General features: G+C 42.8%; 2 protein-coding genes across 3 annotated transcripts; both read right to left on the bottom strand.

Moving 5' to 3' along the window:
* Positions 1–17: 17 nt before the first annotated feature.
* On the bottom strand, positions 18–13762 carry kdm5ba (lysine demethylase 5Ba). Of its 2 annotated transcripts, none has more exons than XM_035520339.2 (28): positions 13624–13762; positions 12327–12515; positions 10760–10837; positions 10332–10454; positions 10051–10221; positions 9166–9294; positions 8957–9050; positions 8753–8826; positions 8406–8564; positions 7873–7992; positions 7613–7771; positions 7001–7182; positions 6594–6756; positions 6362–6481; positions 6085–6279; positions 5658–5839; positions 5378–5502; positions 4974–5124; positions 4627–4741; positions 4060–4415; positions 3349–3487; positions 3070–3249; positions 2777–2929; positions 2246–2659; positions 2050–2140; positions 1697–1947; positions 1303–1572; positions 18–1004 (listed from the first exon to the last, which is right to left on the bottom strand). In XM_035520339.2, the coding sequence occupies exons 2-28, from the start codon at positions 12492–12494 to the stop codon at positions 873–875; spliced, it is 4494 nt and encodes a 1497-aa protein (XP_035376232.1). In that variant the 5' UTR covers positions 12495–12515; positions 13624–13762; the 3' UTR covers positions 18–872. The 2 variants fall into 2 exon arrangements, with proteins under 2 accessions (XP_035376232.1, XP_035376234.1); XM_035520341.2 differs by having other exon boundaries at positions 12327–12488; positions 13624–13750.
* Positions 13763–13943: 181 nt separating this feature from the next.
* On the bottom strand, positions 13944–15900 carry rabif (RAB interacting factor). Its single transcript, XM_027012492.3, has 3 exons — positions 15658–15900; positions 15352–15527; positions 13944–15025 (listed from the first exon to the last, which is right to left on the bottom strand). Exons 2-3 carry the CDS (start codon positions 15502–15504, stop codon positions 14777–14779), a joined length of 402 nt encoding a protein of 133 aa, XP_026868293.2. The 5' UTR covers positions 15505–15527; positions 15658–15900; the 3' UTR covers positions 13944–14776.
* Positions 15901–16155: the final 255 nt, after the last annotated feature.

Below are 16155 nucleotides of genomic sequence, written 5' to 3' on the forward strand. Positions count from 1 at the left end.
CGAGAACTTATCGATAGTGCCGTTGTGGTCCTGACGCCATTTTTAACCACGTTTAATGGTTTGTACAAGTTTAATTTGTCACGTTCATGTTAATCACACCAAAATAAAACAACGAATTAATGGGTAATTTCAAAATAAGATCTTCCATGCCATCACCTTCTTGAACTTATGATCAGCGAGAACAAACCATTTTATTCCACAACTGAATTAACATTATAGCTTTTTTTTTAAAGAAACGGCATACATCACAAAGTATATTTCACTTCTCTCTGCTACATCACTCAGACAACCTACATCAGGATTCTGTACAACCAGCGCTAATGCAAGAAGCTACAGATCAGAGCAGATCTCAAGCTACAGAAAATCAGGGTAACCAGCTTTGTTTTTGCTGGGATAAATAAATAACAGATTAGACACATGTACCAAAGCAGGGTTCCAAAATATAAATGCAGACCATTTTGTTTAGTCCAATTAATGTAATTTGGTGAAAAAACAGCCCCAAAATCTGATTAGTTCATGTTAGATGATATCAGGGCTTCTGAAAAACAGACCCCACTTTACATTTGGGGGAGCAGACACCCCCTACCTTGTATTTATGGGATGGAAACACCTGAGGTACATCTCTGTGTCATGTCCTCTAGACAAGAGAAAGTAAGTTTATAGGAGGAAATGTAAAAATACCAGAAAGAGGTGATAAGAGTCTTAATGTTTCCAGATAACAGTCCTATTAAGAAGAACATAGCACCAGAGCAACAGGGAGGACAGACCAGAACTGCTGGGGGCCAGGGAAAGGGATCTGGTGCATACTTGATGCTATAACTCATGTGCAAAACTCAAAAGTCTTAACTATCCAAAGCATTTCTGTTTGGTCCTCATTGTGTGAAATAGTTTGTTGAGCAGTTGATACAGATGTAGTCCTCATTCTCAGCCTGCTCAGCAGACACACCCACGCAAATCTGGTGGAACCACTGATTACAGCTGCCATCACACTGGACCCAGTTTACCTGCGAGGGGGGGGGGAGAAAAAAAAAAAAAAAAGGCATTATGTTACAACCTAGGAAAGCTAAAGAGCAAGCAATGATCATACTGAGTGTCAAGGTCATGTGAACTATTCCAAACCACAAAAGATGAACCAGTCAGATAAAGGCATAAAGCAGAGGCACCGACAGATTCTGGACTGCATGAAATTGTCCGATTGGGCTCCACCACCAAATAATCTAATAATTTTTTAGGTCCCTGTCAGTCACAGGCCCCCACCCCCACTACGGTACCCCTGGATGTAAGGGAGCACTCCAAACTGACCTCATTTCCCTCTGGCTGCTGACATCGCTCTGCTGAGCACACAGACCAGTCCTCTTCTGAATCCTCAGAGTAGGATGGGTCTGAAAGCGAGTTGGAAGGAGAGGTGGTTCTTTTCTCCTCACACCTTCTTTCCTTGATCATTCTGGGCTTCTTTTTCTTGGGTTTCTTGACTTTGTCCTTGTCCTGCTCGTCAGAGTTTTCCTTCTCCAAGCGTCTCTTGGGGTTCTTTTCCAGCTTCTCGGTCTCCTTTTGCAACTCCATCACTACATCCTAGAGTGACATTGTACAACATATTACCTTTTTACATGAACACCTCCTAGTACTTTACACCTGTTTATTCTACAGGTTAGCATGGGGGGGGGGGGGGGGGGGGGGGGGTCCATGGTGCTCCAACCTGGGCTTTGCTGTGGGGTGGGCTCTTGGGGGACGGGCTCTTGGGGGACGGGCTCTTGGGGATGGTGGTTCTGTAGGGTGGGCTCCTGTCCTGAGCGATGTGGTACTGGTGGTCATGCTCACTGCTCTGTAGTGAGTGATGGGAGGGGGAGAGCTGGTTTAGGAAGCCCTGGTACAGCTGCTGCAGCTCGGGCAATGTCACCTGCAGCAGGAGGCCCTCCACCAGCAGATCCTCCAGCTCCGAACTCAGACCTGAGATGCAAAGCCACACAAACCAAAACACATTCAGACAAGTCAGCAGAGATCACATTTGCATAAAGTCCTTTACATGAAGATATGAAATTCTCCACTTACCACTGAGAGGAATGCATGGATGTTGCATGTAGAAGGAGCCATTGCTCCCTTCCAGGGTTAGAGATGAAGTCATTCCAGACACAGGTCTTAACTACAGGTTAGTCACAAGAAAATTTTGAAAGTAACACAAACCGCAATATGCCTTAATAAAGCATTTAATTACTTTATTTAAAATACAGAAACTGAGAAAGCTTACTTTTCCACAAAACTGTTGGGTAACAGGCGAGACCTGTTGCACCCTATGTTGCCAACGCACTGTCCTCTCGATCACGTAACGCAGCGCGTCACCCTCTGGGAGCCGCACCCGGATACGCTGCAGAGAAGCGAGCAGGGGCAGGACCTTATCCAAAGGCGGCTTCTCGGACCGCGTGCAGAGTGGGCACAGCCACGGATGCCCCGCCTGCACCTCCGTGGCGCCAGGCACGCAGCCGCTGTGGTAAGCATCACGGCACAGCTCGCACTGGAGCATGGGGCCTGCCGGCACCGTATGACACAGACACACTGTAGGGACGGAACCACTGGGCATAGGCTGAAACTTTGCCTCGTTCGTGGTCCTCAGGCTTGACAGGCTTTCCAACTCCTTCAGACGCACCTCACTAAGAGTGGCCATCTGTTGAAAGTGGATCCAAGGGTTAATCTACATGGCTGAGAAACCATGAGGTTCATCATGCATTACAGCAATTTAAATTTATCTTTGTGGGGGAAAAAAAAAATAGGTGGGACATACTGCTGAGGCTGTGTCTTTGCTCTCAGAGAGAGCTCTCTCCACATCATTGATGCAGTCCAGTCTTACAATTGGCTTTTTGCCAGTTGGTGAGACGTCTTTCACCCTTTTCGACTTCGATTTCTGAGATCCTGCCTCACATCTGGGGCACAGGACCTTGAAGTCAAAACAGTGAAACAATTAACAGTTTATTCCGATTCCTCCACATTCCTACATACAACTGGCAATTGCAATATATTCTTTATGAATGTAAATGATAAAATACACCAAACCATTATCATCCATGTTTAAAATACCTCCAGGAGGGAGAGGGAAGAGTTTTTCAGCAAGAATGTTCTAGCTGCGCCCTCCTTCCAGGTCTGCACCTCTGACACCAGGCTCTCCAGTCGTGCCAGGGGCTCCAACAGGACCGGGATGCTCTTGGCTTTTGAGACCAAATCAGTCAGACTGGCCAGCACAGGTACACGACCCCCGAGCTGCACGCACGCACACACGATTAATTACAAAAGAATAAAATAGCCAACATTAATTTCAGGTTCGCAATGTGTTGACGCAGCAGTTGGCAGGCCTTTCACCTGAAGGGCATCTGCTTCCTGTAGCCACTCTTTGGCTCTGTTGACAGAGTCTTTGAGTTGCAGACAGTTAGGCAGGTAAGCATGAATACTGTTCACTTCCAGCACAGCTGACTCCAGGGTCTCCACATCGTGCCGAGGTCTGGAAAGGATGGATATCCAACGTAAAATCAACAAACACTCATTACTGATACAGAATCCAGAACTTAGTAATATTCCAGTACTCAGTATGCATTATGGTGCGTGTATAGACATTCTTTATTTCCATCTGTTTTAAATGATGCTTCATTATGTACCAAGCTCTGAATGTGTGTGTGTGTGGCGGGGGAGAGCTGTGTCTGCATGTTGTATACAGACATACTCTTCCCCCAGTAGAGTGGAGCGTGCGGGTGTACTCTCCCATGACATGTGTTGATTCAGTTAATCTGCCAGGAAGCAACTCTCAATTGTAAGTGCTAGCAAAGCACATTTCATCTCATCAATGCATGTTTTTAGGTTGTTTTTTTTTTTAGCCTTCATGTTGGTATTGTACATACTGTTGTTATTGACAAGTAAAAAAGGAAATGCTACTCATTTACAAGTAAAATTCCTCGCTCTCTATGCAAACCCATCAGTCAGTGTGTACAGTGCAGTATGACCATTTCAGAACTGGCATCTCGCACCCAGGCCACAAAGCATCAAACTAGAATGTGATGCTAAGCCATGCAATCGTACCTGGCAGTCAGCATGTTATGGGCCTTCTCCTCCCAGTGCTCACACACAGTGAGCAGCTCTTGCAGACGGGCCATGGTCCTCTCCACGCAGGCGTGCGGAGCCAAACCCACACCCTGGTCAATCAGTCTCCTCATGCAGTCCAGGCTGAGGCTGGCTGGCTGCTCACTGGCCTGCTGCACTGCCTCCACCCAGCGTGCTTGCTCCAGCCTCTGCCGCAGTACGCTCAGCTCTGGCAGCTCCACGTCCAGGCCTGAGCCCTCGTCCAGCAGGCCCTGCAGGGCCGAGGAGCCGGGCATGTCCTCAGCTAGGAGATCGGCGCTTCGCTGCTGGAAGTGCTCGACGCGGCTCAGCAGTGCCTGAGCGAAGGGAATGTGGGAGGGTCATTGCGTGAATGTCACCATGGCCATGAGAGTCAAACAGAATGAGAAAATAATAATAATAATAATAATAATAATAATAATAATAATAATAATAATATTATTATTAATGCTTCGTTCTTTATGCCAACTTCTTTTTTAGGCCTCATGAATATTCATACTATTGAAAGCAAGTGATGTGGTCCAGTACCTTGAGGAAAGGGGCCTGTCTGATACTGCAGGGCAGGTCATAGAGCTGCTGGACAAATGACCTCAGTTCCTCCACAGTGAGCTGGTTCTGAGACTTCCCTCCACCGCTGCGATACCTAAACAAAAATAGTTAGTCACCAGTATACTCAGCATCACACTTCCAGGAACCACCTTAAGAAAAGAAAAAGGAAGAACAAAAAACAAAACAACCACACAACCCCATAACAGCCAAGGTACTGTAATATAAAACCTAAGACTACAGTGCCCAGACAAGGCAAGTATGTAGGTCTCCATCTTTAAAAAGGTGTTGTAATTCACTGTACACACAGAGGTGAGTAGAAAAGCTACCTGGTCTGTCTCTTGCCATTGAGCAGCTGCTGGGCCATCGAGGCACTCTTCTCTGCATCCTGGATGATCTGGCGCAAATGCCGCAGCAGGTCTGTATCGGGGTATGCCTTCTTTTCTGCCTCCCCAATCAGCCCTCGCAGTTCCTCCAAGTCTGAGAACAAAGGAAGGCAAGAATCACCAACTACCTCCACCTTAGCTTTGTAGCAGATCATTTTGATTCACTTAATAAAATGAAGCAGCTCCAATTATACAAGTGCTAAAAGTTCAGAAAATAAATTAAGCAATAGACGCAAAGCATTTATTGAAAAATGATCATGCTTTATTAAGCATTATCTTAAGACAAATTATCAGAATGAAAATCGCCAGAAACAAGAGACCCTGGTTTTATAATGTTTATAACCCACCACTTTTGTTGTCTTGGTTAGCTTTCAGAATCTTGTTAACCTTCGAAGCCCAATCATCATAAGACTCAGCACGTGAGGCCACAGATGTAAACATCTGGTTCAGCATGCCCAAGGTGAACTTATAGCTGCAAATCCATGAAGAAAACAGAAAGGCAAGTCAAATCACCTCTTTTCAAATAGATTTTTACAAACGTAACCAATTTTCAGTTAGGTGCACCAATTCTCTTATTAAAAACTGCAGGCACCAATGTGCTCCACAGGCAAACGTGTAGTCACACACTTGAGGGTGTAGTTGCTGGGGGAGCAGGAGCACAGGTCCTGGATGTGGTGTAGGCACACCAGCTGGCCAGGACTACAGGGACAGGTGATGCCAGACAGGTAGCAGGTGGTCCTGCACTTAGTGCACTGCCGCTCCTCATCTGGCTGGTCTTCATAGTCCACCTGCTGGGAGTGCCACACCCCCTGGGAAGAAGAGCACACCCACCGTGGGATCAATTAGTGATGGAGAGTGGCGAGTGTGTAGAAAAACAGAAATGGAGGAAGGAAAGGAAACAATCATGACAGGGTGTAACAGATGGGCACGTTTTCGTTTTTCAAGCTTCTTGGCACCATGGTGGCAAACCATATCCACTGATTTATTAACCAGTATCTGATGTGCACAGAGCTTCAGGGCCTGCATGAGGAAAAGCCGACGAAGACTCCCTCACCAGTTTATAGGCTCTCTCACGTAGCGCCTGCTCTTTCTGAACCATAATGCCCATGTCCTTCTGGATGGCAGAGGCCAGCTCCAACTCCAGGTTTTCCACCTTGGACACCATATTACACACCATCTCGTCATGCGAGAAAACGCAGTATCTGTGCAGAGAGCGGTAATGTTCCACGCACTCTCGACCCAGAGGCATCTGGAACAAAGGGAACGTCAGAACGTCAGCAAGTGTCGTCGAGATTTATAGAGTTGCATAAAGGCACTGCCATGTGGTTTACCCAGTCCACTGTGCAGAAGTTGACAGCCTCTGCAAAGTTGAAGCCCTGATTGAACCCACTGTGATAGGCTCTGGGGAAGGTGATGACAAACTCGCCCGCACACTGGTTAGTGCGATAAATCTGAAAGGAACAAAAAGGCACCTTCAAAATGAATTTCACAAGCAAAGGCTTCTTGCATTCAAAATACACCTGTATTGTGATGAAGCCCATGTTAGCTGTATGGTTTGCTCACTGGGACTCCATGCTCCATTAGGAGATTGGGGTTCATGATGGTGACCAGCTGGTGAAGCAGATCTGGCTGTGACTCAAAGAGCTCAGGAGCCAGTTTCTTCATCACTGCCTCCAACTGTTCTGCTGCATAGCCAGGAGCACCATACCATGTCTTTGGCTCTCCCCTACACACACACACACACACACACACAAACGACTGACATTAAATACATTTTATGCTTTTGTGGTTTCTGGTTTTTCAACAATACATTCTCACAGGTTATTTCAGCCTCAAATTATGCCAAATTGTGAACTAATGGCACAAGGCAAAGTTTTCTGAACAACTAGTCAACTGTATTGCGCCATGTGACGCTGTTTGATTCCTCCATATTTGTTTAGCACATGCTCTGGAGAGTGGGAGAGTCTCACCAGTGGAGATAGTTAACAGAGTAGCTCCAGTGATCCTCAATGTGCCAGCAGAAAGAGGAGAAGCACATGCCTACATAAAGCCATGGCAGCTTCATGCCACATATGTCAGCTGTGATGTGAGTCAACACAGAGGCGTCCAACACAGGCATGTTGTTCAGGTTCCACCCACTGCTGAGGTAATGCTGCACACACAGAAGGGAGACCGGCCATGACAAAAACCCAGCACATCACAGGGCAAACATTTCGGCCTGCCTTCTTTAGTGTGAAGCCATAATTTTACTGTAATTTAGAGATGCTGTTAGGTGTGATGGAAAGTAGAGTAAAAGCAGGCTCTAACCCAGCCTCCTGTAGCTTACTGCTTTTATAAAACCAGTGATGTGATAAAATATGCAAATGTTAAACCCTTTTTCAGTGCAACAATGTAACTTGTTAAAAGAAGGCTATGGTTGCCAAAGAAGAGTGTGTAGTGTTTTTAAAAACTTGTTCCAGTAAGACAGAATTCAATTGAGGTGAGGTCATATTAGTGTATGTAGAGCATTTTACAGTTGGACACAGTAAGGTGTAAATGAGAGAATCTGTTGTACACTGGTATAGACAGGGAACAGAGTGTACCTCCTCATCAGGTGCCACTCTGAAGGTGCCATTCTTGACAGGGAAGCCACTGCCAAAGTCCTTTGAAGCAATGTCTGCACCATACTCTACTGTGACGTCCTCTTCAATGGTACTGACCAAACGCCAGAACTCCTTCTCAACCAGCTCTGTAGGGACCATCTGAGGGAACACACAAAAGTCAAAATGATATTCTTGACCAGCATAACATAACAGAACTAAATTTTATTGATGGAGTATACATAGAAGGAAAAATAGCCTACATGAACAGGCATATTGAAATAGTCGGATTTGAAGGAGTCTGCCATGTCTCCAAAAGAGCGGAGAGTGTAGTTTCTGGAGGCCTGCTCAAAACCAAATGCAACCTGAGGCTTGCCATACTCCTGAGAGAAACAGAAACAAACGCACATATTCACAAAACAGAATTCAGTTATTTCACTGAACACCAACCACATCCTTACATCCAGAGATAGGCAATGAACTCCAAGATGATTGGCTTATTTCAGCTCTTAGTGTGAAATGTTATGAGTCAAAAGGGTCCACAGCATTACCAAGGAAAGCAAAAACTGCATTTATCCTAAAAAAAGTGAACAGCAGATGTGAAAAATACAGTAAAATGGAAAGTAAAGTACAGCCTGCTAATGTCCCCAAAAGGTTTGGGTTATATATTAAAAAGAGGGGGGGGGGAACAAAAAAACAAAAAACCACACACACACACACACACACACACACACCTTTGCTTTCATGGTATAAAAGGGTATTGTGGCTCCAGTCAGTGGCAGTGATGAGTACCCACCTGTGCCAGGCACTTGGGGCATCTCCAGTCCCCTTTAGGGACTTCAGGTAGGGGTGGGATCAGACAAAAGGTGTGATAACTGTCATCACACCCATCACAGAGGAGCAGCCTGTCTTCATCACCTCCTCCACCACACACCAAACATATGTACTGCTCCACCTGCCCACACAAAATTAGACATCCCACAGTACAGTATAATACTCTGAATGCATCACAAGCATGATACAGTCAGGATGAATGTATTGTGAATATATGGAAACATTGCAGAAATACTGGAGATGTTCCACTGCAGTAATAAAGCTAGTCTGCAACAAATGTTAGAAACAGACTTCAGCCTTGTTACTGACCTTTGATTTCTCATACTCAACTATCAATCCAGATGGTTCGATGAGCTCTTGTTTTACCTGGACTGGAATGTTTACTGAAACAAATGCATCAAGCTTTTTTAGAAACATTTTATCATAAACAAAAACACCAGCACAGGGAGTTGTGTGGACACAGGTGATTTTATTTAATTTTTTTAAAAAACACAAAAAACACACACCACTTACCAGGCTCAGGTTTGGCCACATACGAGCCCATTCTCCTCCTCAGGTTGGGCCTGCTCTCACACTGTTCTGCATGCTCAGTCTTAGAGCAGCGGCCCTGATGAAGACAAAGAGCAAAGCAGGTCACTGAAGCAGCCAGTACATGTCCTGAGACACAACATACAAGCCAGTGGCAGTCTTTGGGCTGCACGGAGCCTCCAAGGAACCTTTACCTCTGTGCGCTTGGCTCTGCGAGCAATGGTTGAGGTTTCTGCAGGCTGTACTGACTGCCGCTGGGGCAAGTCATGAGACTTATACTCCTTATCTTTGGTGTCATTGGTAAGAGTGGGCTTCTGGGAGTTCTGGTGAAGGAAAGGAGGGAAAAAAAAAAAGTTTAAGACATCAAATTAACTGGTAATCTCTGGTCATTACCAAAAATTAGTTTCAGTTTCTAAAAAAAAAAAAAAAAAAAAAAAAAAAAAAAAAAAAAGTGTGCAGTATTCATTCATAGCACAACATGACAGCAAAGGAAACTGAGGTAAGAGTACAACCCAATAAGACTGGAGCCTGGAACGCATTACATAAATATGGACAAAGAGCGCAGTGGGTGGACAACTGCACTGACTAAATTATGGGGGGGGGGGGCGCGCACAACCCACAAAAACACACCGCCACTATTCATATGTACCCTGTTTATACAGAATGTCATTCATTTCAACTTGGTACACTTGATATCAACATGTTACATGGCAACACTCAATCCTTTATGAGATGCCATGCACTATATCATCTGATTACAAGTTGGTTGAAACTAAGTAGGTGCAGAAGAACCACATTGCTTCAGATAAACTGGGACAGCTTTTCTGCTCCAATGCTCACAGGTGGGGTCTTGAACAGAAAAAAGAAACACAGCTGCCTCTAACTGAATTTATTCACCAGCAAAATAGAGTGTACAAACATCAATCTATGAAATCTTGCAAGGTACACATAGCACACGAGATATATAAGAGTAACACGCATGCATGTATGTGATTAAGGGAGGGGGAATGTGAGAGACCAAAAAAGGGGAAGGAAACTTTTTGTGGGGGGTCGGGGAAGCTGGGCTCCAACAGCCTTACCGGAAGGTTGGCTCCTGTCTGGAACAGGGAGTAAGGGTAGAGAATCCTTTCATAGTGGGCTCGCAGGTGAGAACCAATGGCCTTGCCAGGTGCAAAGCCCATCTTGAGAGAAATTTGGGTCCATTTGCGCTCTCTGCAGACTATGTCAAAGCCACCCTCCTCTGTCACCAGCTGCAAAGAACGCCAAGAAAACCAACCATTTCATTCAGGCAAACTCAGTATGAAGGATGCACAAGATGACTGGAGGTAATGCTGTGGGGAACCATGCTATAACACTGCACCTTGTAGAGCTGGTACAGGTCTAGAGACCTGCGCTCCACATGAGGGATTTTTAGTGTACAGCCCTGCAGCTCCCAAAACTTGGCAATCTGGTCTAGAAAGTTGAGCTTCACTCTGGTTTGAGCCTGAGAAACAAGATAAATTTAACAAAAACAGACCAAGTTTATTTCTGCTTATCCATCCCCCCCTCACCATTTTAATTTCTGCTCAGCGAGTGAGCAGTGCTGGGTCATCATGACCCAGCACTAAAACCTTTCCCCTTTCCTAAAGACATCTCATTAATAACAAGTATGAGGTTTAGAAGTCTGCTGTAACAAATGGACCTAATGCTGTCCACTATAAAGTTTGCATTTAACTGTAACTGGTGCTATCCATTGGAAAGCATGTGGAAGAGTGTGCTTACAAAGAGAGGGCCTGATGGACTACATACCTCTAGTTCATTGAGTCTCTGTATTCGTGGAGTGAAATGCAGTCTGTCCACATCACAAGCAAATGGTGGTTGCCATCCCTAAAGAATTAAACCACGACATGCTGAGTCTATTGTGTCACTCTCCTCAAATAGCCTGAATTTACATTACACCCACTTTCTCATTTTCAATACTTAGGCATAATTAAAATCATACTAGCCAAGTTATGCATGCATCATTAGATATCTGCAATAATTCTAGCAAATATTGTATACCTGGATGCCTGAGATATCCTACAGACATCTACAATACGTGACTCCTTAGCAAAAGAGCAATAAGATATTAATAAAATCCATCATCAACAGTATTAACAGGATATGGCTAGTTATTACAATGTGAACTACCGCACCAGAAAAGAATTAAACATGAATAATAGATACTATGCTGGAATTTTATTTCTGCGCTGAGACATTTTAGTTACTAATAATAACTGGCCTTGAAATGAAATTACCCAATATGTCGCTTCCTTGTAATACGTAAACGTATTAAACGCATAGTCGTACGCCAAGAGAAGTACAAATTTCACATATGCATCGTTTCACCACAAACACATTTCGTGTTCAATGAACTGGAAATAGCCAAATGGCAAGTTCCATGCAAATAAACACAGCCTTTTACACAACATGGAGGACAACAGCTTTTGACGAGCTACCACTTTTTTTAAACACACTGCACACGGTCAGGCCTACAATGTATTCTCGTTTACACCCCTTGAAACTATAGTATTTATATACATTTTTTCGTTCTTAAAAATGAAGAAGTCAATTTCCCAGTAGAAATGCAAAATTCTGGGCATGTAGCCATGTTTTAACTGCGTTATTCATAACCAAAAATTGGCCACTTAATATTACTGGTTCAAGAGTCGATGAACAAATAACGCTACTCTTGTCAAGAATCCCCACCGTTTGGGAAGAGAGAAGTAAAAACATGGCAAATGTGACGCTGCCTTCAAATAAAAGGCTATGAAGTTGGGTGGAGTGAATTCTACAAGACACATTTAAATAAAAAAAAAATTACAGGATGTGATCAAAAGGTGAAAAAGTTGTAAAATAAAAAAGTATTTGAAATCCAATTTGTGTTGCATCAATATAGGGTGGCCTTCGATTAGAATTACAGAACAACTCAGTGTTTAGCTTGTTCCTGTTTGGGTGGATGCCCCATGTACATTCGTGTAGCTAGACAATAACAATCACTATTTGTACTGTATGGTATAACATCCAGCCAAAAATACTGGCTAGTCAACAGACGGTGGAAATTCCTTGAAGTTCTTCAAAATCCTGGGATCGACCGTCTCTCCACTAAAAAGTAATATCGCAGTAACTATTTGTGCACATGCAGCCGAGCAGCTCGAAGCACGCGCACACGCCGTTAGCTAGCTGGCTATCTCGACCAGAGCCGCAATCCGCCATGTTGAAAACCTGCCTTTACAAAGTGTTTCGGACTTCGCTGTGAGGGACAATCAATGGGAAACTCGTGCATTTACTAATGTTTCGATGTCGTCAGGTCAAGAACACGCCAGTTAGGACTTACCTGTGGCGGTCGTATCTTACAGATGCCAGTATTTTCTGCAATGGGCCGTATTTTGTTGATAAACACGAATGGGTCGGCAAATTCTTCCCAACTGGGCTCAAAGACAGGGCACTCCGGTGGTGGAATAAACTCGTTGGGTCGAGGTTGGGTCATTCTGGGGAACTGCATCCAAATGATGACATGTAGAAACTGCAATAAATCGTTTTAAAGTTCAAGATAATTTACTAATTACTTTTGTAACTGTTTCATAATAGAGAATGATTACACCTGAACTCCGACAATTAACATCCTCATCCACTTTGGAAACGTACACACGAAGGGACTGTTGACGTTCGAGTATCTTGTCTTGTTCCGCTTAAAAAAGTAGAGACCATCGCTTTACTTTGACTAAGGTTTTTCAGTTTCCATTTTATGGCAGCATAGGCCTTCCTGCTTACACGTAGTGTAGTATATAAAAGTACTCTAATATTTCATAAAGAAGTACTGACATGCACATATGCATATAATTATAATCGATTTAAACACAGCCATAAAGAGACCACCGATCAGAATTATTTTAGTAAACTTATTCCACCCCCCCCCCACCCGAAGCCAAAACAGCAGCTATAATGTGAATGTAAAATAAGATGTTAAAATACATTCCAACATTTATTATAAAATAATTTCACATTTCAGTAAAATTATCCTGTTCATCCACAAACCACTTACAATAATTCTTGCAATTGATGAAAATGGTATTAGGCTATTACACGAGAATCAAACCTTCTGTTGAAAATTACACCTAGCAACATTGTAAAACCTGTTGTGTTGTAAAACCTGTTGTGTTTTATATAAAGGCATTTATTTGTGCTTCATTTTATATATAAGAGAGTAGCCTATATCTTGCTTTTTTAGGTAGGAACAGCAAGCAAAGTACATTACAGAACTGACTAGCGCGGATTGATGTAGTACAATCGCGAGGTACATGGCGACCGGAACTACTTCTTTAAATGGACTCGTTCAAGTCATCTACTTCTACGGAAGTAGATGCTGTTGTTGAATGTCGTCCCGGTGGATATCTTATGAAATTAGTTAATGTATCACCTTCGGTAATACGTGTTCGACACGATTACTGATCTTTCTAAAGCATCGATTTGATATAATGGGAAAAAAAAGAATTTTCATCTCGCAAAATTCGCCTCAACATTGCGAGCTACGACGTTGGTTTGCACCGTCACTTGCACGACATGAATTTGGAACGAGATACAAAACTCTGCAGTACAATGCATATCGGCAGAGAGTAAGTATAACAGCTTACCCAGGTGTGGTAAAAACGCCTCAACTCAATCTACGGTGTATATTAGCAGCACTTCATAACACGCATGTCCACCGAGGAAACAGCCATCACTGCATCATTCCATGCACACCGTATCTGTTAGCACGTACCACACGTCAGCTCGGAAGCAGCGTCGCCCAGCCGTGACACAAGACTACTGTCCTATTAGTGACCAGGCCTAGAAAATCCTAATGGGCTAAAACAGGAATGTTTGCGAGCCCTGTTTATCACTGCACACGTTGTCGCATAACTAAGCTAAGTTCGTAATAACCCCCTTACAAAAACACATTAGAGAAAATATGTTAATTCTTCATTTACTATTTAATTTTTGCAGCACACATTCATACATATGGAAATACAACCTACCATCTCAAATTCTTATTCACCAGTTTATTTATCAAAGTTCAAAATCTTTTTAACATTGATCCCAATATTCAACAGGCACTTCTCCCTTTCTTCTCTCCCCAGTAAATGCAAGCACACTGCCATGATTAAAGAAAAATTACAGCAAGACCCTAAATGGGAGAGCAAGGAGTAATCCTGTTGGATATATAACTTTTACTGTACAGGGGCTACACATAGCTTCCTTTTATAAGCCTTACCTGATGGTGTCAGGCTTCACAGTGCTTACACATAGCTTATAGCCCACAGTGAGTCCTATTTAACTCTTGGTATCTCCAAACAGTATGATCACAGGATTGCCATTCCTCTTTGTTGCTGTTGTATACTGACAAAGCCATTTCTAGTGGCCCACATCCCGCTATTCTCCTGCTCGCAGATGATTGTTCACTTAAACTGCTGCATTTTTATATATAGCAAGCAGACTTTACAGATGGAGTGTTAAAAAGTATTTTACAAAATTAAATTAACACCAGTACTTTGAAAATAAGATTTTAATGGTGTTGAGATGTAACTGAGAACAAAGTAGGATTGTGAAAGATGTTTAATGTAAAAATTCCTTACCATAAGAAAAATGAACAAAAAATTGCATGTAAAAAAAAGTTAACCCCAAAACCATGTCCAGTTTACTCCTAGTATTCTGATCATAGAGCGCTGTGTGAATCTCTAGCATGCTGAATGGAGAGATAGCATTTAAGGAATACATCACCATCTTACACACAAGCCTTCATACACTCTACTCATGATCAACTCTGTCCAGTGCTACATAGAAAGTCTTCTGGTCATCAAGGTTGTGCCATCCAATAGGTCCAATCTCACAATCGGCACAGATAAGATACTTCACTTTACCTACATCTTTTGTGAAGCCGACATTTTCAAAAGTGTACATATCATCTACCAGCCAGTGAGCTGTTAATGTGTCTCCATCTAATGTTCCATCAGACTGATTAATGGTGGTCTTCTTTCGCATTGAAGGCAGAAACAGCTGGTGATTGGTGATGGTTGTTGCACAGAAATAAGGAACACAAACATTGAGTTACTTGTACTGATCTCATGTGGGAAATTCAAGTTTGAAGTATTAATTTCCTAAGAGGAACTGACCTTGGACATTGCCTCTACCATATCAGACACCAGGTACTCATTGCTAATTGTCAAATTTTAGAATTTGAGGTTTTATTTTTCATTGTTTTTGTGTAGATTTGTGTTTTCGTTGTATTAGTATATTAAAAAGCGCCTCTTAATTTGAAAAAGGTGCCATATAAATGAACCTTTTAGTACTGTTGTTGACGTTATACGTTACTTAGGCCTTACCTCCTTTTCTGCAAAGATGGCCATGCCTGGGCACAGCACTTTGGAGCCACAACGTTGGCATACGACTGACTTCATATTTTTCCCATCTTCTGAAACGAGAGTGGATGTGTCAACAGATCCCTCGTTGCGAGCGCTCGGATTACTTTTATCCATGATTGAATCCCGTACAGGCCAGACTACAAGAAGAGAAACATTTAATTAGCATAGGAAATCTATTTTACAAATCTAGCAGTGTCCAACAATCTGCTATTAGCGAGCTATACTTGTTAGCTAACCTAGCTAGCTATCAGTTTAAAGAATACTTGCCTCTTTCACACCATTAGGAAAAGGGTTTTTTTTATCAAGTAAATATATATGTGTCTGAGATGCTTCCTCTTGGGTGCCGTAAACAAGTTAGAAATATAGCGAATTCTTAAAATTCGGACAAACGTTTCATAGTTAATTGCTAAAATAACTACCCGGTGACGACTTACGCCGCAATCAAGTAAAACAGACCGTCTGGAAACAAAAGTCGAACATAGCGTTCCTCTCTATAGTGCAACATTTCAAGAAATACACTATTGTTGTCCACATAGCAGTGTGATTGTGTATTCCTAAACCTAATAAAGCTTATGGTATGAATCAAACGTAGTTTTTTTTGTTCTAGATTATTATATAAGTAAGTGACTTTTAAGTATTTTAACATGATTATTTTGCAATAGCAGCAGAACATCATCTAATGACATGTTCATTTGCATGGTGACACTATTGCTTATTAATACTACCCTAATACTGGCAGTATTCAAATTTGTTACACAAAATAGC

Source organism: Electrophorus electricus, chromosome 22 (assembly GCF_041902795.1).
Source record: "Electrophorus electricus isolate QZ-2024a chromosome 22, ASM4190279v1, whole genome shotgun sequence".
NCBI classification, from domain to species: Eukaryota; Metazoa; Chordata; class Actinopteri; order Gymnotiformes; family Gymnotidae; genus Electrophorus; species Electrophorus electricus.